Source organism: Stigmatopora argus, chromosome 5 (genome assembly GCF_051989625.1).
Source record: "Stigmatopora argus isolate UIUO_Sarg chromosome 5, RoL_Sarg_1.0, whole genome shotgun sequence".
Lineage (NCBI taxonomy): Eukaryota > Metazoa > Chordata > Actinopteri > Syngnathiformes > Syngnathidae > Stigmatopora > Stigmatopora argus.
In genome coordinates, this window is record NC_135391.1 from 8111877 (window position 1) to 8139335 (window position 27459).

The 27459-nt window shown below is 38.4% G+C and overlaps 2 protein-coding genes and 2 long non-coding RNA genes across 5 annotated transcripts in view; 1 reads left to right on the forward strand and 3 right to left on the reverse strand.

Moving 5' to 3' along the window:
• The window catches only part of LOC144075029 (uncharacterized), a 150744-nt gene extending 127734 nt beyond the window's left edge, over positions 1 to 23010 (reverse strand). For both annotated transcript variants that reach the window (XR_013300450.1, XR_013300451.1), the window contains exons 1-2: positions 22483 to 23010; positions 3140 to 3254 (exon numbers count right to left, since the gene is read on the reverse strand). This is a non-coding gene — a long non-coding RNA (uncharacterized LOC144075029). The remainder of the gene's footprint in view (positions 1 to 3139; positions 3255 to 22482) is intronic.
• On the reverse strand, positions 19494 to 21189 carry LOC144074680 (uncharacterized). Its single transcript, XR_013300354.1, has 3 exons — positions 20836 to 21189; positions 19904 to 20419; positions 19494 to 19594 (listed from the first exon to the last, which is right to left on the reverse strand). It is a non-coding gene; the product is annotated as an uncharacterized LOC144074680 (long non-coding RNA).
• LOC144075028 (dual specificity protein phosphatase 18-like) lies at positions 21982 to 23188 on the forward strand. Its single transcript, XM_077601803.1, has one exon. It carries the CDS (start codon positions 22425 to 22427, stop codon positions 23040 to 23042), a length of 618 nt encoding a protein of 205 aa, XP_077457929.1. The 5' UTR covers positions 21982 to 22424; the 3' UTR covers positions 23043 to 23188.
• A 335-nt stretch (positions 23189 to 23523) lies between these two features.
• Positions 23524 to 27164, reverse strand: tgoln2 (trans-golgi network protein 2). The gene is made up of 4 exons (XM_077601400.1): positions 26926 to 27164; positions 25212 to 26032; positions 24808 to 24888; positions 23524 to 24740 (listed from the first exon to the last, which is right to left on the reverse strand). The coding sequence occupies exons 1-4, from the start codon at positions 26978 to 26980 to the stop codon at positions 24735 to 24737; spliced, it is 963 nt and encodes a 320-aa protein (XP_077457526.1). The 5' UTR covers positions 26981 to 27164; the 3' UTR covers positions 23524 to 24734.
• Between the last annotated feature and the right edge of the window lie 295 nt (positions 27165 to 27459).

Sequence of the window (27459 nt, forward strand, 5' to 3'; positions counted from 1 at the left end):
AAACTAAAGTGCTGCAAATATATTCTATTAAAACGCTAAAATGTCAAACAAAGCCACATAGATTTGCCGATCAAGACGTTGCCAGCTTCGTGTTAACATACAGTATAAAGGTGAAGCATTTTCCAATCATTAGGCACACCTTAACCCAGAATGGTTCATTCCAGACAAATGACTTACCTACAAAGACATAATGAGTAGGATCAGTCATATTTTTAAGTCGACCTCTTCATGCAGCCTCTCGCTAATTCCTCATACATAAATACTTGCTTGATTCAGATGTCAAGGCCCAGTTTGCTTTTGGACCTAGACCTGGAGGTCAGTATAAACGAGAGCACTGGGTTAGACACTATGTAGGTTTCTGTCTTTAATTGAGGCGAAGAAAATGTGCATGAAGTGAGGGGCAGAGGGCGATCTTTGGAGGCCAATTAATTTGGAATACAAAGTAGTGGTGCAATCTGCTCGGCTTTCTGTCCTGGTGTGTGACAAGCTCACACGGACCATGTCTCTGAGGTATCAACGATTGAATAAATTTAAGCAAAGCATCCTACTTTGTTTTTGGTTTGTGACAAAGTGTCAAGGTATTGTTATTGTAATGCTCAATCATCAGGAAACTATCTTAAAGTCAACAAATCAAGTATGTCCTCTCCGTATTTTCAAATGGGGGAAACAATTAACAGCAAAACATTTCTCAACTCCCCAAAGGATTTGCTTTCCTGGTTTTGTAGAGTTGCACAGAATGCTTCACGCTGTTCATATGACAGTGTTTCAGGTTTTTCATAAGACTAAGGGTGAGTTCACACTGACACCCTTGAGTGCAGTTTGTTTTCTTCCATCATAAAGTTCATTTGAACAGGTGTAAAAACAGCAGGTAGCAAGAGGTGAGTAGCACTGCATGGACCCTCAGCCCAATTAGATTTCCGAGAAAATTGTGGTCATGCATACAGAATGGAAACCTAAAATTGGATCACGTGACACTGATATCCCTTAATATCCAAACAACATTGCTACTGTTCATTACTAGAGTAGAAAGCTAGTTGCTTAATTTTATTTTTAGAGGTTACAGCAGAAAGTAACCCTTTAAGTAGACTCAAAATTGACAATCTTCTCAATGTCTAGTTAGACACTAATATGGGGAGAAAAAAATAAAAATAAAAAAAACATTGTGTTGGCACACAGTTTTAGCCATGACTAAATAGCTACAGTTTATCCTGCAGCGGCAGTTCTGCTTACAGTTCCATGAAATGAATTCTATTTGCCATAATAATTTTCTGTAAATGAAGAACGATATGCTAGTCAAAGCCAGATAGCAATAGGAGGATTTTTCTTCCATGGTGACTGTGGACAAGAGGCAGATACACCCCTGAATTGGTTATCAGTTTAGGGACAATAACTGGCATCACTTATAATGTGTCAATTCCACCCTGTTCTTTGGTGGAAGTTGCTCTTCATATTTTGCAATAGACCATAGTTTATTTTTATTCAAGGTAAATCACCCAAAAGACACTCTTGTCTTTCCTCAATCTCTGGTCCTTGAAGTCCACCTGTCTCACTAAGTCATTCTCTGTCTCACTCCACCAACCCCACCCTTCGCTCTCGCACCTATCTATATCTGTGGCTCATTGCTAATGCAGGGCGCATAGCCGCAGCCGTAGACCTCGGTGTGGAAACACCCAGCAGACAAGAAAAATGACGTCCGGTGCAATCTCATTTCAGAAGGGCTGCAAGTCAGGCAGGAAATGGCTATTATTCCATCGACACTGTCGGTATTAAGTTATTTCCTTCTCTAAATACGGGAATGTTCATGAATATCTATTGAGTTCCAGGTGCAAGCGCAGGAGGTTTTGTCACCACACACTTGGGTGATTGCAGGCCCTATATTCTGCACCTCCACTTTTGAGATTGAAGTGAAAGACAATGGTAGTGGAAATTGGTTAATAAATCCACAGGAGGAAAAAAAAGCCTGTTTGAGTGATATTGCCAGTTCATGCATGCTTTTTAAGAAGCACAAGCCTTTGTGGATTTCTTCCCCAAATGCTTTTCTTCCAAGCACCTACTTTGTCACTTAATAGCTAAAGTCTTGTTTTGTTACAATGCCTGTGTCAGTTTATGTCAAGAGACATCAAACTAGCAGAAGACGAGATGTGTTTAATCGGTTACAGCTATAGCTAGAAGAGATTATTTATCAATTGGGAACGCTTGACTTGTGACATTGTACAAGCAATTGCTGCCCAAAAAATGGCCAATGTGACATCTTCAAAAACCATCAATGTCATTATGGCTACAATGAGACTACGGATTACAATAAATTTAACTGTACAGCTCTGCTTCAAAAAGCAGGTAGGCCTTTTGTATCATAGGATAAAATGCTGTCAGGACATGAATTCCACGCAAAAAATAATACATATTTCTCTTTTTCAACCTTTTTCAACTCCACTTACGCATTTAAGGCATTCAATGACATACTTGCATATTTTGCAAGTGACCGTGCTAATAGTATTATTTCTTTTGAAATATTTATACAAGTAAAAAGGTCATGGCTCGGGAAAATAATCTTTTGTCAGTGTGAAATATGAAATATTATGTTTTTGTAATAATCTCTTAAGTCAGTCTACCTAATATGTGTAGCGTAATTAAAGTATAAAGGTAGACCTCCACTGAATGCTCTTTTTATGGCTTGACAGAAAACACACGTCCCTGGATTTACGTTTACCTTTCTTCTATTCTTGACATGAATGATTCACTAAAAGCCAAAGAAACCAAAAATATCAACTGAAATAAAGTTGCTTAGTCAATAGGTTGCAAGCCTGAGCACAGATCAGGATTCCAAAGCAAAAGGTGCAAAATCACATATGCAACACGGAGGAAGCACACTCCGTCACACTTTCCCATAACTGACAAAGCGATGTACATTCACAGCATAGATGGGGCACTTATGACAGAACTAGAGTCAATTTACATTAGTCCAAGATGGGCTTTTCTCCTTTTGCCAATGGCTATACACATTGTTCAGCTTGTGTCTATACTGCCTATATAGCATCCATTCATGAGGTGATGATGGTGGAAGGTGGTAGATAAGGAGTCAGGGGAGAAAAAAAAGAAACAGCAGTAGAAATGGAAAGAGCTGTGGAGCTCTACTTACATGTGTCCAGTCAGAGGCAGTTCATCGCAGAAAGGAGACGCCGCAAAATTGATTGAAGGTGCTGGACCATAAATGAAGGTATTGATTTTGGGGGTCAGAGTCACAGGATGAGGTCCTGAAATAAATTGAAATAAACATATCAATACATCAAGTCTATTACACCCCAAGCACACACCTACACTTCAACAAATATATTATGAACATTGTTTAGCTTTACAGATGCGTGATTAATGTACATCTAATGTCTTTTACAGGTAACTGGCTAAAATAAGGCACTGGATTTATGTCACATGGTTTTCAACTCTGGTGATTCTAGATTCTTTGGAAATGGAACATTTTGGTAATTGGAACCAAATTATGATTCGATTTCAATTAACATACAACAATGGTTGGTGCTTAGTTTGGGTTTTAAAAACAAATGTGAGGAAGGGGATTTCACAAATGGCAGCCATGACTGCCACCAGATTTTGTGAATTTTGAAAACCCATCTCATCTGCATAGTAAAAGAATAAAAAGAGTGCTATAAAGGGAGCACTCAAAAAGGTTAAAGCACTTCATATTTATGGGTCAGAGGAAGACCATTTAGCAGGAAGAAATGAAATGACTTGGCTTCGAGACCAACAGAATCTCAGTGTAAAGACACAGCAGCCAATTAAGCGAAAGGTCAAACCGTAAAAGAGGAAGAAGAACAGAAGAAGCTCTGCCCGCATAGCAATAGCATCTCCTTTTTAAACTCTCTGTCTTGCCACCGTTTATATGCTGCTTGCAAAATGTATTTATGTCTTTTATAACGATGATTTGTTTTATGATCCACGGCACATAGACACTTCACATGGATAAAATGGATCATGCTGCAATAGAGGGAGCAATGTATTCAAGTTGTGCATGATACTGAATTGCTATACAATATTGCAATGGCAAAATGGGTCATAAATGTTCACTCTCTTGCTCACAACATTGAATAAGAGGATTTGTCCAAACTGTTGTTTGCACTTGGGAAAAGCTCAGAAATGTCTATGACTTCTCAGTCATTATCAGCGGCAACATTTAAAGAACAAAAAGTAAACTCCATGGGATATAGTACCATTCCTTTACCATCAGCAAACCATGACCTTCAGTCCTACCGCATTTAGTAATTACTGTCCCTACTATACTCGCAGTGGTGACTGATTGGGTGATTCTGGAGTCCAGCTTGGTCGGACATTAGAGAGCACAGTCCACCCCAGGGAGTGTATGCACTCCCACGGTTGTGTCTCCTGAAACTCTTCAAATTACATTTACCGAGGTAATGAGACAGAACAAAAGCTGCCTATATCAAGCTGTTTGAATGTCTTCATCTTGTACTGATTTTCATATCCAGACACCAAAAATGAAATTTGCCATAAAATTAAATGGCTTCATTTTCGAGCGTGTCGCAAGTCTGGCGCAGTCAAGAGTTAAGCGTAGGCGTGTTGGCATGAGTGTTACTAGTTTGAGGTGTAGTCTTTGCTCCTATGTATTTTAGTATAAAGGAATGACTCCAAATATAAGTGTTTATCAATGACGAGTTTTGTGTCAAACCAACCACGAATCACATCAATGTGATCGAAGCCACAATGTGTGTGTTAATATCACATAAATGCATCGCTGCAGCAATTCTCTGCATTGAGGGGACAAATTGTAAATTGGTTTCCAAGGTTATGCTTGCAAATGCAGGTCATGTGAACGTGGGATTTATTGACTTAATCTTTCTTTCTCTGCTATTGCATGTTTTTGTATTCTCTTATCCTTGGTGTAGGGGCATCTGTCCAGGGGTCTGTTGAGAGCTATCAAAAACACACCTGTCTCTTTTCACCCATCCTACCTGCCCTCATGGGGACTTCTGGGCAGACGGCCCCATCAGTGGTCCACCTGAGCCTGGATGCCGACACTGCCAAAATAAGTTCCCAGTAGAGTTCTCTGAGCTGACACTTTAAATGCAGTGGGAAAAGGGGATGACCTAGACAACTGGCTGGTTCCTACCTCTGGAAATAAGTGCGGAACATTTAAAACCATCGACAGTCCCACTTAATACTCACATGTATGATTCACTGGTGTGACGGAGGGAGAATGTGCCAAAGAAAGTATTAGCTAAGCTCAGTAGGTAGCTTTTTCCTTTTTCTTTTATAAAGCACAGAAAAACAGCTGTTCTGCTAGTTTGCAATCCTACAATGTTCTGGATTGTTGTTCAGTTAAATTGAACCTGTATGTCATTTTTCTTGTTGATAAATAAGTTTGAAGTTGAAATAAAGAGCTATTCCAGCTGGTATACGCATTCCGCTGTAAATGTTTGACAGTGGCCTCAAGGTTAATTCCCACGACCTCCATAGCACTAGACGACCAAGGGGGCTGGAAGGCTGCCCACTGCAAAAATGCTTGCTAACTCAACTACTCTAATGGGTAGATGCAGAGGTCACATTCTTTGCACTACATTTAAAATGTGTTCATGGCTATAAAGAGGTTGTTCTTTGAAAAGTTAACGTTGCATTTTATGTAGAATTACACGTCCTCCACTTGTGTACTTCTGCTGACTGCCATACTGTGCAGTCCGTCTGCTGGTTTAGTATAACGTGGGTGCTGCTTTGATACATATGGTATCAGAAGTAGGCTTGCTTGCCATGAGGCTTTTGGACGTTTGCCCAGTGCAAGGAATAAAAAGGAACATTCTCTAGAAATGGGTAAAATATGTCAATATAATCATGAGAGAGTTTCATAATATTCTACTGTCCAAATTTTTTTGTAAACTCAATGAAAGGTGATTGAAAGTTCAACACTACTATTACAGGAGTTGATTTTTATTTTTATTTTGATTTTAGAGAGACATGAATACTATTTTGATTTTGGGGGCAATACACTTTCTCCACGATGAGCCTTAGCATTTTACTTTTACTGCATGTACAAAAGACAGTTACTACATTTTTATGAAGAGAAACTGCAATAGTGCCATGCTGTCAAATGCCGTTAATGTTGCAAGTTCATAACTGAATTCAGTCAACAAACTTAGGGTGCAACTTTTTTAGTGGTGTGCTCATCGTCCACTAATCTGAAAACAGCTCACTCACCCTTGTCATTTTTCAATGTCACTTTTCACAACCAATCAAAATCAAGAATGAGTTCACATGTGCAATACCAATGCTGTCAACATGGAAAGAGGAGAACTTGATCTTCTTTGTCAATTCCAATTGGCTCATTTACAATTTAACTGAAAACAGGTACCCGAATCAATATTTAAAATCAAAAGCTTTGAAGTACATTATGATCTCGATGATGTCTTTCATCAACATCCAACCAATGAGACTTAAAATTCATTTTGCTGTGCATCAGCTAAGACAATGACAGGCGGAGTAACACGACATTGTCACTTAATCATAATCTATCACATAAAACAGAGCATAATTAAAGAAGCCTTGACTTCATATCTTAGAATGTATGCAATAATTTTGCATTCATTTCTGGAATACCAAAGAGATGTCGCGACCAATTAAAGGCCATATATGTGTACTATACATGCTTTTCACCATAAGACATTTGGAGAATTTGAAAATTTGAGAACACCACTAAAATATTACACATCCGTCAGACAGACAAAACAGTCAAACAACATTAGAAAGAATAAACAGAAGTGCAGGCAGCCTATTAGTGTGAGATCTGTGTTCAGACTACACTGCTTGCTCACATCATTTAATGAACCAAGTCCTCTTGCTAATGAGGCCAGCAAAGAACTCAAGGGTCAAGTTGTCTTGCTCACCCACACACACACACACACACACCCACACACACACACACACTGATAGATACACGCAGACTTTGTCTCCACTTAAATGCAGTTTTGAAGCTCTGCATGAAAAAAAAATACAAGTGTTAAATTGAGTGGTTCATTGTTAATTTGTTAAGATAGACACACTTAAGTTCATTGCCCTTTGCTCCCACTGGGCAATTGAGAGCCTCTTTTATATTTGATTATTGTTGAAAATCACATATTTTTTACCTTAAGAAACCCCACTTGCTTTTTGGTGTAATAGTGCCATTAAAATAAATTATATATGCAATTAGTAGCCTGTTCAATGATTTCTTCTATGGTAAATGTTATTGGAGTATGACTAAAACTAATTTAGGTTAGGTGTGTGCGAAACATTTGTTTTTTTCACGATTTAAACAGTTTTAATACAAAAGCAGTTCTACACTTGCTTTGCAAATATAGAGCCATTTTATGGAAACACACCATTGGTGCTGTTCTGGTCTCAGGTCAGAACTGAGACGGCTTTTTAAATTTCCACTGATCATACTTTTTATCTATTACTATGAACTCCTAATGACTGTTTCAGCATACCCACTTTTAATGACTTAAGTGGAATGGTATGGCTTGGGATGTCAGGACTTTTACATTGCAAAAATGTCTGTGATTGTTCTGTTTTCAAAGATCTTCACTACATTTGGCATCATTTAAAATGATTGGATCCGTTGATTTGTTATTACTTTAAAAGTAAACGGAATAGTTTGCAGTCTCACTAGAAAACTATCTGTATTTAACATCTTCCAATAACCGGCATATGTCATCATAACAAAATGATACCCACTTCTTTTTTTTTTACTACTTTCCTCTCCTTCCCTTTGTTCCCCACTGCACACTGCCATGTCCAGGTCTCTCCTCCAGGGAGTTGAGCCCAGCAAGAGTCTTGTTTTCAGAGCTTTGCTCAGTGCTTCCCTTCCCTTTCTCCTCATCTTGCCATTTTTTTTCCTCTCTCTTTTTATTTTATCTGTACCGGTGCAAGCTAATTACCGGAGCATTCTCCTCCTGCCAAGTGTACGCCGCTTCTGTCGAACACCTATCCACTTCACACCCTCCGTGCTAGCGCCACCCCCACCCCTTTTTTTCTTCCCTCTTGGAGAGAGGTGAGGCAGCGGGGATGGGTACAGATGTGTATTAATGAAGCAGTGAAGGGCAGGGGGTGACTCATAGAGAGGGTGAGTGAGGGAGGGGATGCGAAGCAAAAGGCGATTTGCATGCAGAGACGAAGAGATTCTCCACTTTTTCCCAAGGCCTCACTTCCCTATCTGTCTCTCTTTCTGGCGTTCACTCGATCTCTGACTGTTCTTCTCTTCCTCGACGTCCCCTTGCCATCATACCGGGTTCTTTCACTTTGCTGCACCCTCAGTCTCCTCTACCTCCTAGCCGCTCTCTTTTGCTCTCCAGCTTGCTGCCACTGCTGATTTGAATAATTCAGCACAAGCTGGTATTCTCTAGGGCCCCATTGTCTGTGAGCGGCAGGCAAATAAGGAGACAGAAGAAAAAAAAGAAAGAAGGGTAGGAATAGGAGAGGGAGTGCAGGGCAGTATACTATACGAGTATGTGAATGGTGGAGGAGAGTACGAGAGCCATCCTAGTATTCTTCACCTAGCTGTGGTTTAAATCAGCACTAATGAGGAATACCTGCAAAATACTACTTGAATGGGAAAGCAGATTAAAGTACGTCGACAAAACATGCGTGTCACCATCTGCATTCAAACAGCACTTTTATAACCTTCACTGTTTTGCTTTGTTTGCAGTGATTGACTTGTTGCTAACCTTCCCTTCTATGTGTTGGCAACCTGGCACGAATCCAATGACATTGTTCAGCAGAGGGAGTATTTGTAAGAAAGCCCTGATCCTAAGACTAATAAAGACAAAATTGTCAGTGTAAACAATCGTCACTGTTAACGTCAATGTACATCAGAGGCAATTAGTTTTAATTGCTCAAACTGATCAAAAACATTTCAAATCAATGGAGGGGGGGGGTTCTTTTCCCCACAAGAATGTGAATTAAAAAAAACTAAACCAAGGTTTTAGAGTTTTCTAAAAAAATATGTGACAGTCATGTGAATTAAAAGAAAATGCATTCATACTGTTTTACCTGCAAACAAATACCGCTAATGACTGGATGTCAAACTCAACACAACAGGTACAGTGCAAAGTCCCAAGGGTGCACAATTTTGTTGACTGGCAGTGAGTGCTTCGAAAAACAAACAAAGCTTGAATTGAATAATTAATGTATTTTTGATTCAAGATGTGAGCTAATGATTTTCAGCGGAGTAGAATTTGATTTTGTATTACTCACTTGGATTTTATTCCACTGCTAAGGCTCGGTTATCTCACTAATTATACAATATTTGTCAAGCAGATGCATTGTTAAACTTAAAATCATTTAGACAGTACGTAGTGACAAAGCAAATGCAAAGCCGACGTGTTGTTCTTGTGCTGCCTACTGCGTCCTGACAGATTTACACGTATTCCAGCAGTATCTATAAAGCGTCACTAACTGACAGGGCAACTCTCCAAGCACCTCTTACCTGATGTTTTTGTCAGGTGTCTTCAAAAGGAACATTTGGCATTACTTTATGGTTATCAAGTACAGAGGGAAATTGAAATCATTTAAAATGTCACTACCTAAGTAACAGCAGGCGTTAAAAAATGTAAAAATGTAACAAATAAAAATAAAAAATAGAAAAGGCTTAAATCAAACAAGGCAGTTCAAGCATTTTCTTTTATAATGCATTGTATCATAGGCTCATAAAATTCATTCATTTTCAGAACCACTTTATCCCCATTAGGGCCGCAGGGGGTGCTGGAGACACCTGAGAATTGTTTTAAATGTTTTGCAAATGTTAACATTTTACCACGGTAAAACCAATGTTGTGTCGGCTAACAGGAAAAAAACATGTCCAAATATAACTTTTCAATCCTGTTGCTTGAACTTTCACATGTTCTTATTCAGCATAATTTTTAAAAATAATAATACAGTTACTGTCTGCACTCTTCCGTTTCATGATCAGCAGTGACTTTCATTAGAGCTGAAAGGCTGAAATGTGTCCAGTCCATGGGAACTTCCACAGATGACAGCATAAACAACACTGATCTCACATCAGCTGAATCCAACAAAGCTCCTGAGACGGTCTGCTTTAGTCGCTACTGGTGGTGATTTGTTCCCATAAGAAAATATGTCAGTAATAGCTACACCTTCATGAATATGGACCAATGCGAAAGCTTTGTACTGGCTACACGGTGACTTCCGTCAATGGCATTCTCTTAGGAGATGACACACTAGCGCGTGAGATGGAGGCTGGCAGGACTTATGTCTTATGTCTAGACTTAAAAAAGAATGATGCAATTGTTGTGAAATGACTTTCTTTTATAATCCAATTGAACCTGCTGACGGGCATGGGTATTGTGCAATTCCAAAAACTTGGAATTCCACACTAGGTAAGACACATCATTTCAATCACTTCTAGTATTTTTGAGTAAGCAACTCAAAAAATGCCTGGGAGGCATAAACAGTAGATTTTAAAGATCCATAGTCATATTTCCCTGGGTACACTTAACAACTCCAATATTACAATATAAACCTTTGTTCGGTTGTTTCTGTGAAATAACAAGCTAGAAACAGGTTAAATGGGCTCATTAAACAGAAAATCACAAATCAGTACTTGCTTCCCATTCTCGCTCCTCATTTTTACTTGTGTTATGTTTATCCGATTTCTGAGTGTTGTTTTTAAGAAAATCATTTGTGGAAGGGGAACAGTTAACTTCACTAATTCACCCCAAAAATGCACAGCAGTTATCAAAATGAGTGCTCCATTGGAGTAAAGGGAAAATAAGTGGTTGCTTTGCACTGGCAAAATATGCACTTGTCTTTTGCATACATAGTACATCCATAGTCAGTCTTTCGACATTGTCCCAACTGTGACTATTCTCCTTTCTTTCAAAAGTAGACATTTTAAAAGTGATTCACTGAAGCCATGGGAATTCAGTGTGAGCACAGAGGTGGGGAAGTGCAAACGGGGCAAGGAAGAAAGGGGAACTCTGGGGAGATAAGGGTTGAGGGAGCACATGCCAGGACTGAGTAGCGTCGTGACCGGACGTTTGGTCGACGGACGTTTGGTCGACGGACATTTGGTCGACGGAGTAGCATGGGTAAGCGAGCATCGAGCGCCAGCCCCGATGGCCAAGGACTGAGCATGCCAAGCCGGATTCACCATCACCCTCAGAAGGCATGGTCATTGGTGCATCTAAATGGCCTCTAAATGACCTGAGCATATTGGTTTGAGCTTTTCTTAATTCAAATGTAAATCCTTCTCAACAGCTAGAGCAACGGAGAACAGGTTTCCAGACATCAAGAGTTGGCCTTGCCACTCGCATGGCCTCAGACAGTAATCAGGAGGAGAAGTGAGTGCTTAAGGAGTGTCAACAGAAACAAAGCCAGTGGATGTTTTAGGCCAGATTGAAGTGATAGCTCATTGCCAGTGACATAATGTAGATGAATGGTGGTGCAATCCATCAGAGGACGATGGCTGGCGTGACTGCGAGGCCTGAAAAAGGAGGGGTGTGACCCTCTCCTCGTCTTTGCTGCTCGAGCTACGGATCTCTTACCCTTACACCTGTTACCAACACCCAAAACCCTTGTACAAACAGTAAAATGATACCTTATTATAGTCTCTCACACAGAGAAATAATGAAGAACAAAGAAAAAGCATTAAAGACGAAAGAAAGAGATGCCGAAAAGGAGAAGAAATATGTTTGGTCTCCAAAGTAGTACTTCTTGTCGTGATGGATGTATTTAAAGGTTTTGGGAGTCAAGTAGTTATAGTCACATACTACTGTGCAGCTCAAATTCTCACCAACACAAGAGGGACATCTACTGGTTTCTATGGGAACCCATCATAATCTTCTAGGAACGCTGCTGGGAACATGTCTGTCTAAAATCTAAATGTTGTTTGCTTGTACGTCAGTCGTCACAAAGTCAGCTGTGGTGAATTATTGTAGTATGTTACACCAATGTCATGAGAAAAAATGAAATTAATCTTTCAGATGAAAGGGAATATAGTTTGCTTTGAACGTGTTGTTTTATATATTGCAGCTGCGTGCCATTTTTTCTTGATGCGAAACACACGACCAAACCATTTGGTCGGCATGACGTAATGTGTCGCTCCCCATTCCCCATATTCTGTCTTGTCAATAAATGATGGATGAATTACTATAGAAAAGTTGTAAGATAGAAAAAAGTGACTTGCAGAAAAAATATTATCTATCGAGATCAGGAACATTTTTTTAAAAGGATCTTTAATCTGTATTTTTTCACTACACTGTCAAAATAAACACATGGACTCTCACTAATATTCCAATTCAATTACAAGCAATGAAAATATCTATGATTTTGTTATTTTTAAATGTATTTCCAAGCAAAACCAATGGTAATTGAATGCATATATAGATTGTTGTATCCTGTCAATCTATACTCTTCACCAGAGCCTATTTTTGGGATGTAAGAGGTAACCAGACAAGCCAAAGAAAACGGACATGTGCAGCTTTACAAACCGTGCTCCCATTTCGTGCAAACCAGAAAAAAACTGCTTATTTTCCACCAATGTTCAGATGTTTTGCCTATTTTTTAACAAACACACCATTCAGGAATGCTTTAACGTCTATCTTTAAACAATATTTCATTTGGCAATGAGCCTATGCATTAAGAATGACAAACTTCCAAAAGAATCAGCAAGTCTTGCAAGTGACCTCATGTTCAAGACTTTCATTTTAAATCGACTCTATCGCCGCCTGCTTCTACTAGCAGAACGATTTCAAACCCGTTTCTACTTTCATCCTGAACTGTCCGCCGTCTTTTTTCACCCTAATGCCGTCTCTAACAAGTCATGTCTATCAAGCAATTATTATGAAATTAAAGCTATTTTTCATGGCTGATGTTTGCTCCGGTATTAACCACATCAAGATAGACTTCACTTAGCATTTCAATTCAGCTCAACTCCTGTCACATTAGCAAGTGGACCAAAATCAGTGTGTCACTTCGATATTTGGCTTGATGGTTTAGCAATGGTCCAGGCTTCTTTTTTTTCTTTTCGCCATCCTCCTAACCCTATCTTCCTGCCAATTACCCTGTTTAATCTATACGTAGATAATAGCGTCCAGGACCTCTCTGTTGAAATGTCAGGTGTGAAGAGGTTATTAGTTAACTTTTAATTACTGTCCATCATTCAGCAGTCCATAGGACAGATTGGCTTTCTTCAATTGTTGGCTTATCTGGCAGAGGTGCTAGAAAGACATTCAGAACGAGGCTGTTGTGATACAAATAATATCACCATTTCCACACTATTATAGTGCTCGGTGAAAAGATGGCATTAAAAGATTTAACTTTTAAAAGTTAAGTTGTATGAATCTTGCTATTTTGCATTAACATGCATAAGTGTGAGTTTTCCAAATGTTGGGTTTGGGTTTTACTGCAAACTCTGACCCGTGTTATCCTCTAGATTTGTTACTCTTATGAACCTGCAGTAGCTTGAGGCCACAGATGGACCTTTTCATTGCCTTTTTTCATAGCCATTTTCTTCCTCTTCAAATGTTTTAAAAGTCTGCAAACCATTTTCTCAAACTCCCCCTGCCCCTCTGTTAAAGACTCTATTGTATATTTCAACCCCTCACCCTAACTCTCTCTGCGCTCTCAACTGCAAATCGTGGTCTTTTAGACTGAGTTTGGGGCCCCAAATAACGAGTACAAGCCAGAATCTCTGAAATCTGGGGCTCAGTTTGGAATGCATACTGTACAACTATGTGCAATTACAAAAATACAAAGCTTGTACACAGATATAAAGCTATACCTCCTGGTTATTAAAGTTGTCATGCAGTATGACTGTATTACATATTGTATTCTAGGTCTCATATCATTTTCTGAACCGCTTTATCCTCACTAGGGTCACGGCCCGTCGGTATTCTAGGTCTGCAAAAAAAAAGAAAAAGATAGAGAGAGAAAGAGAGATCCCAATATTCTCAAATTCGCTCTCTAAATAGAATATTTTGATTTCATCCATCCATAAATAACAGAATGCAGTTTTAGAAAAAAATAGTCTTTTACTGCCAACTGCGGGTTAAAAGCAGATTCCAAGCAAGAATGTTTGCTAGTCAATCACTGGTCACATATAAAACTGTAAAGTTATTAGTATTTAAATACTTAACTTATAAAATCCATGCTTGCTCTATGCCTCTAATCTTATCAAAATGTATTACAGGTCAAATATATTGTTTAAAAAAGTATATGCATATAGGTATATGTTTTCCACCCTTTACAAAGATTTTAGTGAATTTACAATTTTAAACTCTACAGTAAAGAAGCAGCACCACTTTTACTACTACTACACACCTACCTTTTTACAAATATGTAAACATTGTCATACTTTGAGACAGCAAATGCGATTTCTTTCTTTGCTTAGGTCTTGCTCCACATTGTATGTAGTATACGTAGTGAAGGAGTATGTTTTCAAAGACTGGCAAATGTTAAACCATTTAACAGAAAACATCATTAAGTCGATTAATGCTTTTCATGCCAGACTACTTCCCTTTGAACTGGAGCGTGTGTGTGATATTTAAGACTTTAAGTGGAGCCTGGGTATTCTGTGAGGGTATTGTGTGTGTGTTAGGACTGTGCTTTTAATGCTGCCGTGAATTATGGATGACCCATGAAGACCCCGGGGCCCCGCGACCCATACCTGTGGAAACCGCTGTCATCTGTTTCACATCGAACTCACATTTAAGGAATGGGGGAGTAGTGCTCCCTTGTGGAACAAGTGTGGAATTAGGCAAAGATAGAACTGGAAACGAGGATTGGGGGGAAAACATTCACATCAGTTCAGTTCAATGAAAAACAAACAAAAAACTAGAGTAGATTTAAAGTTAAATAGAAAGAAAAGTAGCAATCAAGGGTTCAAAAATGTCATTATACTAGTTATGATGGCTTTTTAAAGGATGTATTTTTGCACGTATTTCTGTTGTACGACAAATTGAGACCACACACACAGACATACAAGAAAAGAGAGTGTGAGATGAGTTTCAGCTTCTTGACAAGTACTCTGTTGTCTAAAGTGTACACAAACTATCAGCTCTACCAGTTAAGGGTGATGGGTAAGTTAAGGCCGAGACCATCCTGCTTTAACCGAGAGGTCAATGAACAGGTGGCATAGATCGAGGCAAACACACAATCATACTAACATCAGTGGGAAATTTTCATTCTTAAAATAAATGAGCATGCATGTTAAAACCTAAAAAGCATATTGCCAATGATTTACTAATAAGCTATCTGAGACCATCTGGAAGAGTGTTGTCCAGTTAGTAGCAAGTACTGAGTAGCACCCCTGACACCTCACCACCTGTTGCAGCTGTGAGCAATATCAATGACTGCGGGAGTTTTCAATATCATTTGGAAATTAAAGGCTGTCAAATGCTGTATCTATAGTGTATTTTTCTTTAATATTTCTTAAATTCATCCACATATTATCATGCACCAAAAAAATCCTGCTGTCACTACCATTAAATCATCATCACTCTTACGTTGAAACTTGAATTATAACAAGACAAATTTCCAACTGAACATGCTAATTTAAATGACGAAAAAGGTTTCCGACATAGAAAAATGGGACAATAAAGCTTCCTGAAGTGGTAGAAGTAGGCCGTTCAAATTCCAATACACGCGGCAAGCACCAACGTCCTCAAAATTTGATGATGGGTGCCCTCTTCAGGCATGTGGCGCTGCAATATTTTAGTGAGCCCATTTTATCCAATCCAATCCAATCCAATCCAATCATGAATGATGCGTAATAACCATACTTTAGTATGGTAATAGAAATAATGTAACTACATTTGTCATTTGGCCGGATTGTTACTTTGTGACACATCATAGGTTACAAACTACAGAGCTGAAATCACTTCACTTTTTTTTTTTTCACGTAGGTTACTTTTCTTCCTTTTTTTGCTTGTCTTTGCACTTGGCAAAATGCCTTTAAATAATCTGTGCCAATTTAAAAAAAAATACAAAGAAAATTGTGGATGCATTTCCAAAAAATACTTTGACTACTAAATACTTTTCTGGGCCACTACACAATGATATTAACCAACATGTTTTCCACCGGCCACCTTCGAGGGTGTCAACAAGTTTGCTTCATTTGCCTGCGACCTAAAAGAATTGCAATATAAAGCTATAGCCATAACACTGTCTTAATATATAAAAATCTCTTTATTATCAAATGCAAGAAGGTCTGGTTGAGTAATTAAGTCAAGCACACAAAATACACTGTCAAAACACATGACTGTTTGGTAATATTAGTTTGCACATGTAAAGTGTCTGAAAGGCTTAATGGTGGTTAATTGCACCAAATATTAGTCTGGGGTAAACAAAATGCACATAGAATGACTTGTATAGCGACAATAAAATTATATTGCATTAAGACAAAAACTAATCAATTAAGACATTGTGTGAAGAAAAATATTTTTGACATTTATATTTACAGCTGAAATCTTTGCATTACAGAAGCATTTTGATTTCCACCTGAATGAATGAAGAATTATTGTATAATTATGTATGTTATTCTTGTTCGTAATTATTGCACTCAAAATATTCTTTGGATGGAAAATCCAAAAGACAAACAAATTCCCTCCCCCGTATATGCCCACCCACTTACTCGTTTGGGCACATATTCCACATAACTTCATTCAACCTTGTTAGCACACTCAATATGTGATGCAAGTATGGCATGGCATTAAATGATGTCATAATGACTCATTCAGTAGCCAAGCTAAAAGTTGGACACTGTGTCTTTGTTAGTTCATTTAGTTTGTTAGTTTGTTAGTTACCAAGAGGTTTTGGGTTAGTATTTGTCATACAGTGTTTTCAAGAATGTTAGCGGCAGACTAAAATTGCCTAGTTTGCCACAAATAATTCCCTAGCAAATTTTGAAAATAATTTTTACACAGGCCATGCTTCAGTCCGGTGATACATTGATTTGAAAACGTGTAACGAATTGAGGATTGTGCACATCGAGATGTTAGTATTTGGCAGCCGTGCCATTGTTAGTATTGAGTTAGTAACGTTGATTCTGGTGACAATAAAGCACTCATCTGCAAAGCTTGACCACACAGTGAACACAAAATCAACATAGTTTTCTTACTTTGGCCAAAAACATGACACCTTCTTATCATGTATATATTTTTTTGTTCAGCATCGATCAAAAGATCTTTGTAGACTTTGTAGTCAAGCCAAGATGATAAGACAGTCTTTGCTTTTGGCTCATGCCATTTCCTCCCCAAATCTCGAAACCCTTCCCAAAGGAGCTATACACAAGACTGCGCTTTTCTCAACAACATATCAGCAAATGGAGAAATAATATATCATTTGCTAATACATTGATAGCATCCACTAACACAATTTATTCCTGCATCCATTTTACCGATCAAAATATGTGCACAATGTGAACAAAGTTGAAATGCCTGTGGTGCAAAACAATTGCAGCACAAGCATTTCAACTTTGTTCATATTCAAAATGTAAATTTACCATCTCTACATAAAGATAAAGTACAAACGGCCAAGTTATGAGTAACACGTTTGTGTTTCTTTCGCCATGACAACAAGTGGAACTACTACTTTTCTTGACAACGTATATCAGCACACTTTGTAATGCATTGATAGTATCCACAAAGAAAATTAAATTCCTTCTATTTTACAGACCACCCTACATGCACAGACACGTGCCATTTTTGCCATGGTCAATGGACTAAGATGGTACAAAATGTTAGCACAAACATAGCCACTGTTCATATTCCTACTGTCAATTTGCCATACAGGAAAGTAATATAGGAAAACTCAAAAGTATACTATCACATTTTGAGAAGTACGGTGCAACCTAGGCATCTGTAAATTATTTTCTCAACAGTTCATTCATTCATTTTCCGTTCCACCTATCCTCACAACGGTTGCAGGGTGCTGGCGCCTATCCCTGCCGACTATGGGCACTAGGCAGGTGACACTATAATTTTGGTTTGCGAGCCAATCGCAGAGCACAATGAGACGAACAACTACGTTCACACTCACAACTGATCTCGTAATTGGCTAATGGTGGAATCAAAACAATAACTTTTCACAAAGGACGAAAATGCTCCTTCAAAATACGAAAATCTCATCTTGACCAATGAGAACAGTGTTAGAACTATTTGCCAAAAACGTTTCTGTAATGTCTATTAGAACCATTTAACAAATTGCAGTGCAAATCTTACATAATCTCATCTCATCTCACTTTCTGAACCGCTTTATCCTCACTAGGGTTGCGAGGGGGGTGCCGGAGCCTATCCCAGATGACAGGGCACAAGGAGACGGACAACCATGCAGTTTCACAACCATACCTAAGGGCAATTTAGTGTCTCCAATCAGCCTACCATGCATGTTTTTGGAATGTGGGCCGGAGAGAACATGCAAACTCTACACTGGTGGACCTGGATTTGAACCCAGGACCCCAGAGCTGTGAGGCCGACGCACTAACCACTGGCTGCACCGGGCCACCCTATCTTACATGATGCTCCTTTAAAAAGTTATACACTCCGTAGTTTATTGCTCATGGAGTTTTGTAATGATCCGGTGAATAAACCAAATAAGAGGGGTTGCAGGATCAACCGAGGGGCTTCACGTGGGTTCTGTCATTGAACCAAGGGTTAGTCATTGAATAAGAGACAAGCCTATAAATAGCCTTTAGCGGCAAGGTTAGTAGTCATCACACTGTTAGCAAAAATTAGTATTGTTAAGGAGTAATGTTAATATAAACCAGACCCCACGTTCAGAATGATCCTTTATGAAGTAGAAACAAGTTAGTCATTCAGGGGCATTCTTGTGATTATTCACAAGGATCCTCCATATAGGCCACTTGTCAACTAATATTACATAATTAGTAACTATAGCAAAATACAAGATGATAAATTGTTAATATTTCTTCAGGGTCTGGTGTATTTAGCATCTAGAAGTTTTACAATACTCATGCAGAATGACACACAAAGACACAGAAATATGGCACATGCATAGAAGCGTGCACTTACTACAGTGAAATCCACATAATACAATACAGGTATATACTGCAGAACATAAAGAGAAAGCTAACAGTAAACATTATCATCATAGAGCATTCTAGATTTGTGGTACATTTGAACGTTTAAATGTATTTTCTGATAGGGCTTTTTACCAATTGTAGCAGTTCTAAAATATGACACTCAATAATTCATTACTTTTGATGAATTAAGATGTGTTCTTATTGTATCGAGTCTGAGAATTGGGAGAGGTAACCAAGGAAACAGGAGTAGGCCAGGGCACACACACAGCAGAAAATATGTTCTGCTACTGCAGCAAATTTTCCATGAGACAAAATGTGGTTGATAGAACGACTCCGCGATTTGCATGCCTGCAATGGACAACATTTTGTCATATGACAGACACCTCTTCCCTGCTGAAAATTGGATGTCTTTCTATTAGATAGAAGAGTAGAAGGCTGATTTCTAACATGTTTATTTCACTGACACACAAAAGAATGAGAGCTTGATCATCCTTTGACGGTACAAGTTAGAAGGGAAGCCATAGTTCCAGTGTTTCCCTGCGGGAGAAAAAGCAATGACTCAGTCAACGTTCCATTGAATGAATAAAAGCTAGCGCAAACAGCTAAGATTGCATATTTTGGAATTCAATAATAACATGAATTTTGAATATACTATATTATATTATATATGTTTTACTGTAATAGACATCATATGGTAAAACATATGCTCTGTTATAATAAATATATATTAGATATTTACAATATCCCCACATATAAAGTCAAAAAAATTACAAACCACAATAAATCTGAGTAATGTAAGTGGGGGATGGACTTCTCTTCGTTCAAATCTACATAGGCACTCTTTACCGTATAAGAGGCAGCACGTGGAGAGCCATCCTACCGATGTAGTCAGCACGTGAGCACAATGTGTCAAAAGTGTGAGCCAAACTGCTGTCCATTGGTGGAACTGGCAGGGACATACAACACAGAGCTGTATAAAAGCTACAACTAAAATGAAATAAAACTTGAACAATTTATCTTTAACGCTTAGAATCCTGCTGCAACTACCTACCATGATCTACAAATGTTTTTGGTATGACATTATTTAAATGGGTTAAAATTAAAAGGCATAAAATTAGATAATAATTAATAACTCAACAGCTACAGCTAAATGCGATGGCTGTCCAACCCATTAGAACTTTGAGAGATGGCAGCTTGCTCTGTCAGTTTAAATGGATTGGACAGCTATCACTGTCAATGGCAATCAAAGCTTAAGATATAATGGGAACATAACCTTCCAGCTTGTTTAGCTCATTCCAGTAGCCTGAATTGACATCATGGCAACTTTCCTTGAAGATGAATTCTGTAAATCCCAGCATCGTGCTAAAAAATAAAAAAAAACACAATCATACAAGTGTATAAACATAAAACACAATCATACAAGTGTATAAACATAAAACACAATTATTTTTATTTCCCATTTACCATATTATAGGAACCATAGGCAAATTTGGCAATAAAAGACCCTCCGTATTTATTTACAGTAGCCTACTTTAGCACAATGATGTTACATTGAAAAATATACTACAAATTAATGTATAATTTCCTGAGTACAGGATGAATAAAGTTTAATCTAATCTAATATCATAAATAATTGTTTTACTCAACAATTAAATAATAGCAGTGCCTCAGTACACATTCACGTTGAACCTTGCTGAATTTTAATTAAAGACTGTCTATCCTACACACACACACACAATCCTAATAAATGTCACTATATAAAATGAATATTTCCTTACCAGAAATCTGAAAGTTGAACGTTGCACAACGTTGCCGTGATTGTATTAGTCCAATCACCAGAGCTTCCAGCGTGTCAAATGTGCAACGTGCTGTTCCCGGCTGTAAAAGGAGAGAAATGGTCGCTCCTATATCTCGTTTAGCTGCAGAGCTGCTGCAAGCACCAAGTGGGAGTGTTGAGAGCATCTGCGCACAATCCAGTTTGGAGGACGGCAAAATGTTGATCAAGCGCCGGAACAAAGGACGGTGTTGGCTGTAAGGGGCTCTGTCGACATGAATAAGTCAGTGGAGGCGCTCCCCAGCTGCTGCTACAGGTTTGTGCTCTTCTGTATGTGTGCCCTTCATCCGCCATCTGTTTCCCAGGCAACCAACGAGTGCTTGCAGGTATCAACATACCGAACAACTATCTCAACCAAGAAACACTTATTTTCTTGATATGGACAGGAGTATAAACAGGCAATTTGCGACAAAGTAAAAATCTCCTTTGATTGATTTCGTGTCCTTTGCGTGCTTGTGCAAGGACTTTGTTGAATCTTCTTCCCAATTGTAGTAACATTGTGCCTCAAACCTTCAAAATACCAGGTATTTTTTGTCGATAGAAAATTCAGGCAGTTCATAATAAATATTAAAATTGTATCCAAGAAACCACGCTTAAATCGGGAATCTGGCTGTTTGCATAAGAAAAGCAAAATATTACATAAAGGGCTTGAAAAACCACATTCTGTGAATTTTCATGGCAAATAATTCTGTAAAAGTGGAGAATGAGATCAAAAGTTGATAATAATGATTATGCAAGGTCACCTTGAAAGCCAAAGTGTTCAAAAGGAAAGAAAAGAAAATACCATTTTATAATGAGGATTATACAGTGGATTTTTCTAGATTGATCTTGAGTTGCATATAATTCTTTTTCTGATTATATTTTACTTTACCTACCTACATTTATTCACTTCACTACAGATGCTGAATTGTCCATAACCCAGAAACAACATGCACACAAAGATATTGTAAAACAAAGCAGAAACAAAAAATTAAAAGAGATGATGGATGCACGTGCCTCCACAACTCAAAAGCAAAATGCAAAACCTGAACCTGGGGTTGAATAAACATTTGGTAAAAAGAAATGTGTACTTCTTACTACATATTTGGGAAATCACCTTGTTACTTTTTGGACATTGAAAAACAACCAGGGAGCTTCAATGACTATCACACAACAGATACAGAATAGCAAGAAACTCACAATCCATAGCCAGATTAAACAGAATGTTTAATCCTCCTGTTTCCTCCCATATCCCAAAGTAAATTGCCCCTAGCTATGATTGGTTTTCCATCTCGTTGTGCCCTGTGATTGGCTGGCCACCAATTCATGGTGTCCTAAACCTGGTGCGCGAAAATTATCTGAAATGGGCTCCAGCACCCTTCGCGACACTTGTGAGGATCAGCAGTTCAGAAAATGAATGAATTAAAGTTGAAATGAATAAAAAATAAACACGTGTATGACATCTCAGCCAGACGGTGGCGACGGCGTGCAATTCTGCACATATTTAGAGATCTCAGACCCGGAAATATCGCGTTGCATGGCGTGTAGTCTTGCATGTTTCCATTAGTTTACATTAGTTTACACACGCGTTTCACTTGTACGCATCGCTTACCTGGTGGTGTCATGTCGAATCCGCCGATCGTTCCAGGTTTGTCCGGCTTGTGTCAGGTCACCGAATATCTTTTTGTGAGCAACAGCCGAGCGGCCAAGTGCGCCTCTCTCGTGAGTGCGAATAACATAACCTGCATCATCAACGCCACTCAAAGCAAAAAGAACATTCCTGATCTTGGCGGTGTGGAATACATTCAAATTCCACTTTCTGACTCGCCATCCACCCCCATCGGCGACCACTTTGACGACGTGGCGGACAAAATACTGCAGGAAGCGCAGAAAGGTGGTCGCACGCTGGTGCACTGCCACGCGGGCGTGAGCCGCTCAGCTGCGCTCTGCATGGCTTTTCTAATTAAGCACCACGGTGCCAGCTTGGTAGAGGCCCACGCTAAGGTCAAGAACTGTCGGCCTATGGCCAGGCCAAACAATGGCTTCTGGAAACAACTCATCCAATATGAAGCAGAACTTCGTGGTTCCACATCTGTGCGGATGGTGTCCTCATCCATGGGGGAAATACCAGATATGTATGAAGAAGAGGCTCGAAATATGATCCCACTTTGACAGGCATCTGCATCAACTGTGTATTTGTTACAATACAGTATTACTCCTACTTTGCTATGCAAACTTGCACATTTTTTGTGTTTTTTTAAAAATCAGTGTTGCATTAAAATGTGTTTATGGGAGAAAATAAAGAGGTTTTAATATGATGCACTGTTTGGTTTCTGCTTTTTTGTCAATCGAGTGTTTGTTTGGTAGACTTGTAAAGCAGGTTGGGCAGTGTAGTCAAGTGTTTTCAATTTAATTTGTGTCCTACTTTTAAGATCACACCCATATTGTTTAGGCATTTGGCAGGGGAAAATGCTTTCTTTTTTTTATGTATCCATGACTGAAAAGGGGAAGGTTTGATTGAAATAAGGGGAAATAAAATAACCATAACCTACTTTAAAATCCACTTTCATTTGAGTTGTTTGTGTGTGAGGGGGGTTTTCAAAGTCATTTCTTTGAAGTATAGGCCTACATGGGAGATACTTAATGACAACAATAAAGTTCATAAAAGGCTTTAATCACAGACAGCAGGATTTTAAGATTGACATTTTAACCAGATTAAAACGAGACAGAATTCACTCTCCATATTTGCTGGCTACTATTTGAAAATGGCATTCCTTCAATTCAATGCAATAACCTCAACCTGAATACAGTAAAGTATTTTCTCTATTTGTCACATACAAGTAATAGATGACTAGCATATCCATTATTCACCCCCTATTCTTTACAAAATAAATGTTTCACTGAAAGAAACAAGCGGCAAAGGATCAAGACAAGAGTTGCTTAAAACTGATACATAACGTTTCATATTCTTGCAAAGTAATGTTGCGAAACGTATTTGTATCACATTGTATTGTCTGCAGAAATGCAGTGCTATTTAGATGTGGGCAAACAAAAGGATAGTGGTCAAGTTTCTTCTATACACAGAACCGATTCAAACGTTTGAGGACAATAAATAGCTGAACCAGATTTTCCACAATGGACAGCACAAATTTAATATAATAATATATATAAATTTCTTGAATGATAAAACATCAAAGCATTTATCTAAATCCTTCTCAACATGTATACAACTTTATTTGAACCTTTTTGAAAATAATATATTAAGTCATTCTTGGGAATCCTTTTAACATAGAATACACTTTCATATGGAAGATAATTAGAACCAGTGAGGAAAAAGAAAATGGTCAGAATTGTCACTTTAAAGTCAGAACTTCTAATTTAATGTCAGAATTCTGAGAATAAAGTAACAATTCTGAGTAAGAATTCTGCCTTAAAAGTGAGAGTTTAGATCAATATTTGTTTGTCTTCTTTGGCCCTCAACCCCTTCTGTATCTTTCTTTACAGGAGTCATAAAGGTTTTTTTGCTCACAGTGCAATAATCACAACTGTGAAAACAAAGCAAAAAAAAATGTAACAAAAAAGAACATGGGTGAAAAAACCTAGAGGTCTCACCTGTGACTGAAGTATCCTGAGTTGTGGTCTTTTCTAGTTGGAAGTGGAATAAAGACAATGGATCAAAAGAAGCATGCATATTTAACTCAGTGTTTTACTCAACCTATCAATAAGGCAATAGTGTCATCTGCATAGTCATGCAATAAACATCCATTTACAAAATGTCCAAAAAGGCCGAACTGCATGTCAGTTGCTCGCTTCATCTGACGCCATCCCATAGTGCATTCAGTGTCTCAAGGATACAGCATCCAACTACAACTGAAAGAAAATATCTCATTACTTTCAATTCAAAGAAGGTTAAAAAAAGACAACAAAACAAACTTACATGTTGTTCCAACTTTTGGTATTCTGTGGATTTCGGACGACGAGATTTTGATCTTTTTCCTTCCAGAACAAAGGCTATTATCTAATGGGGAAACATAGGTAAAGATACCGTAATCAGGTTCAATGCAGGAGGTTGCTGACAACAACAACAACAAATCAAGTATTTTCCCTCTGTAAACTAAGCAAAGATTTAGGTTAGGAAAATACATAAGTGTTTCAAAGTATATTTAACCTCCTAAGACCCAGACCCTTGCAAGGCATGCATTTTAATTTTCTCTGTGATATTATTATTGACCACCTGTTGTCACAAGTACATTTTTGAAAACGCACGTAAGCCGTTTATATCACAATAGTTGATAGGGATGTGATCATTGCAATGGACAAAGGTTTTATTAGGACACCTACCTTGCGCTTGTTGTGGTAAGCAATGTAAAGCACTGCAACCAATACTGCTGTGCAGACAAGATATGTAAAGAAATGACTGCTTTCGACCTCGTCACTTCCACCAGGTCGCACATATAGATGGTTGTCTCCTGTTTTGGTATTTGTGCCTTCATCTCCTCCAGAATTTGCATTATTGTTTGGGTCTTCCTTTAATGGCTTGACTGTTTTCTCCTCGTTCTCTGGCAATGAATTTTCATTCTTTGCAATTTCTCCTCCTGAGTTGCCCTCATTTATAGGCTCTCCTTCTTTATTCTCTGGAGGCTTTGTGGATTTTTCTACCGGCGCAGGATTTCCATCAGGTTTCTCCTTGCTCTCAGGTGCTTTATCAGTACCTGGATTTTTTGGGGGGGTTGTCACCTGCGGAGGCTGGACATTAGTTTCTGCCCCAGCCGCATTGCCTTCTTCTGAGTTCAATTTTTTTGCAGGATCACTTTCAGAGTGTGTGTCTTTTTGCTGTTCTTCTGAGTTCTGCTCATTGGAACCATCACTTAACTTTGTGTCCTTAGGGATAGTTTCATTTGTGTCTAGATCCTCCTGAGCTCCTTCATTGCTGGCAACATCTTTCTTATCCACCGTATCTTCCTTAGGCTCTCTTTTTGCTGCTTCTGAAGCATCATCCTTCTTATCATCTCCGTGTTTCTCTACTGACTGGTTAACATCAGTGTTTATATCAACTGCATTATGGCTTTCTTTAGCTTGAGGAGGTAACTTGTTCTGATTGGGGTTGCCATTAATGGATGGACCAGAGTTGTCTTCACTAACATGAGGAAGTACTGCAGCGCCTACAAAAAACAAAAGAAACATGATTTTCCCAACCTATAAAACTCAATAGGTGCAATCCTTAACAATAACAAGGTGCAGGAGTTATACCATTTTTTTCTGTTGTATTTTTTTTAAACATAGTAAAATACACAAATTTAAAACATTTTCATAGACACTGAAAATATTTTCATATTTTTTACTATTGATTTGCCTTGTCTTAATTATGGAAACTACAGGCAAAGTGAATTTCCCATATATTGAAATGATGATCTAGTCCTTGACTATGTTGTAAAACAAGAAACGCTGACTCGAGGTGCAGATTCTGGTCAGACTGGAACTGGGTGGACAATTTACCTACAAAGCACCATCAAGCACTAAAATACTTAACTGCATAGGCATATATATACAGATATTGTCATTGATATCGTGCTGATGTTTTAAATGGTATGCGATACTTGCAGGGATCCATTGGTGAATCCAGATTTATGATGAAATGACATGATTTGATGATTCAATCAAAACTAATTAGACCACAGTGAACAGATCTGTGACATACGATGTTTATTTGTGTTGTATTGAGATTTCATCCAAAGTTAGTCATTCAAATTCAAATGTTTTTTTTTTTTTACAAAGGAATAAATTTACGTTTATAAAATTTTACCCTAGAACATACAAACTCAGTGTTTGTGTGTGTCCAATGTCAGATTGACAAGAGATCCGGTGTGGCTAATGAAATTATAACGTCAATTTAAAAACAAATTCTGCCTAACGCCAACATTCTTGCACATCGTCATGGCTCCTATCCCTCTCCAAATAAATGTAGCTGTTATTAAATAATTCCTAATCCGAGACGTCAAAGAGTTAAATCGACGATAGAATCAGGACCAATATTTGGATGTGTACCTCCACTCACCTGACACAATGGAGAAACACACAACTGTAACACATGCCAGGAAAGCAATCCTCATGATGCTAGCAAAAAAATAACGCAAAACACTGCAGTTCACAGAGCTTTGGGATTTATGCGGATATTAAATTCCGCGTTGACGAATATGACTGGCCAACAGAGCATCGGTGGCGTCAGACTTTAGCGTCACTCCTTCTTCCGTGTACGCGCTATCCTCTTATTCTGTGTTCCGTACTAAAGAAAAAAGCTCTTTACTGATATCTACAGCATGGAGGTAGAAGCCAGCTAAAAGTGTAGTTTTAAAACCGCCGCTAGAGGCCACTGCACCCTTAAAAAGGAAAACTCCTTCAATTCAATTTGCTTTTGCTGAATACTAACAGTAAAGTTAAAGTATTCTGGTATATATTTCCAAGGTAACTACCAAGTTTCTTTTCTCCATTTTACTGACCACATTAACAGTCTTTTCCCCCCTGTTTTATTCATTTACTTTTCTCCCTACTGTTGCCTTATTGATTTTATCTTGTGTTTATAACAACAACC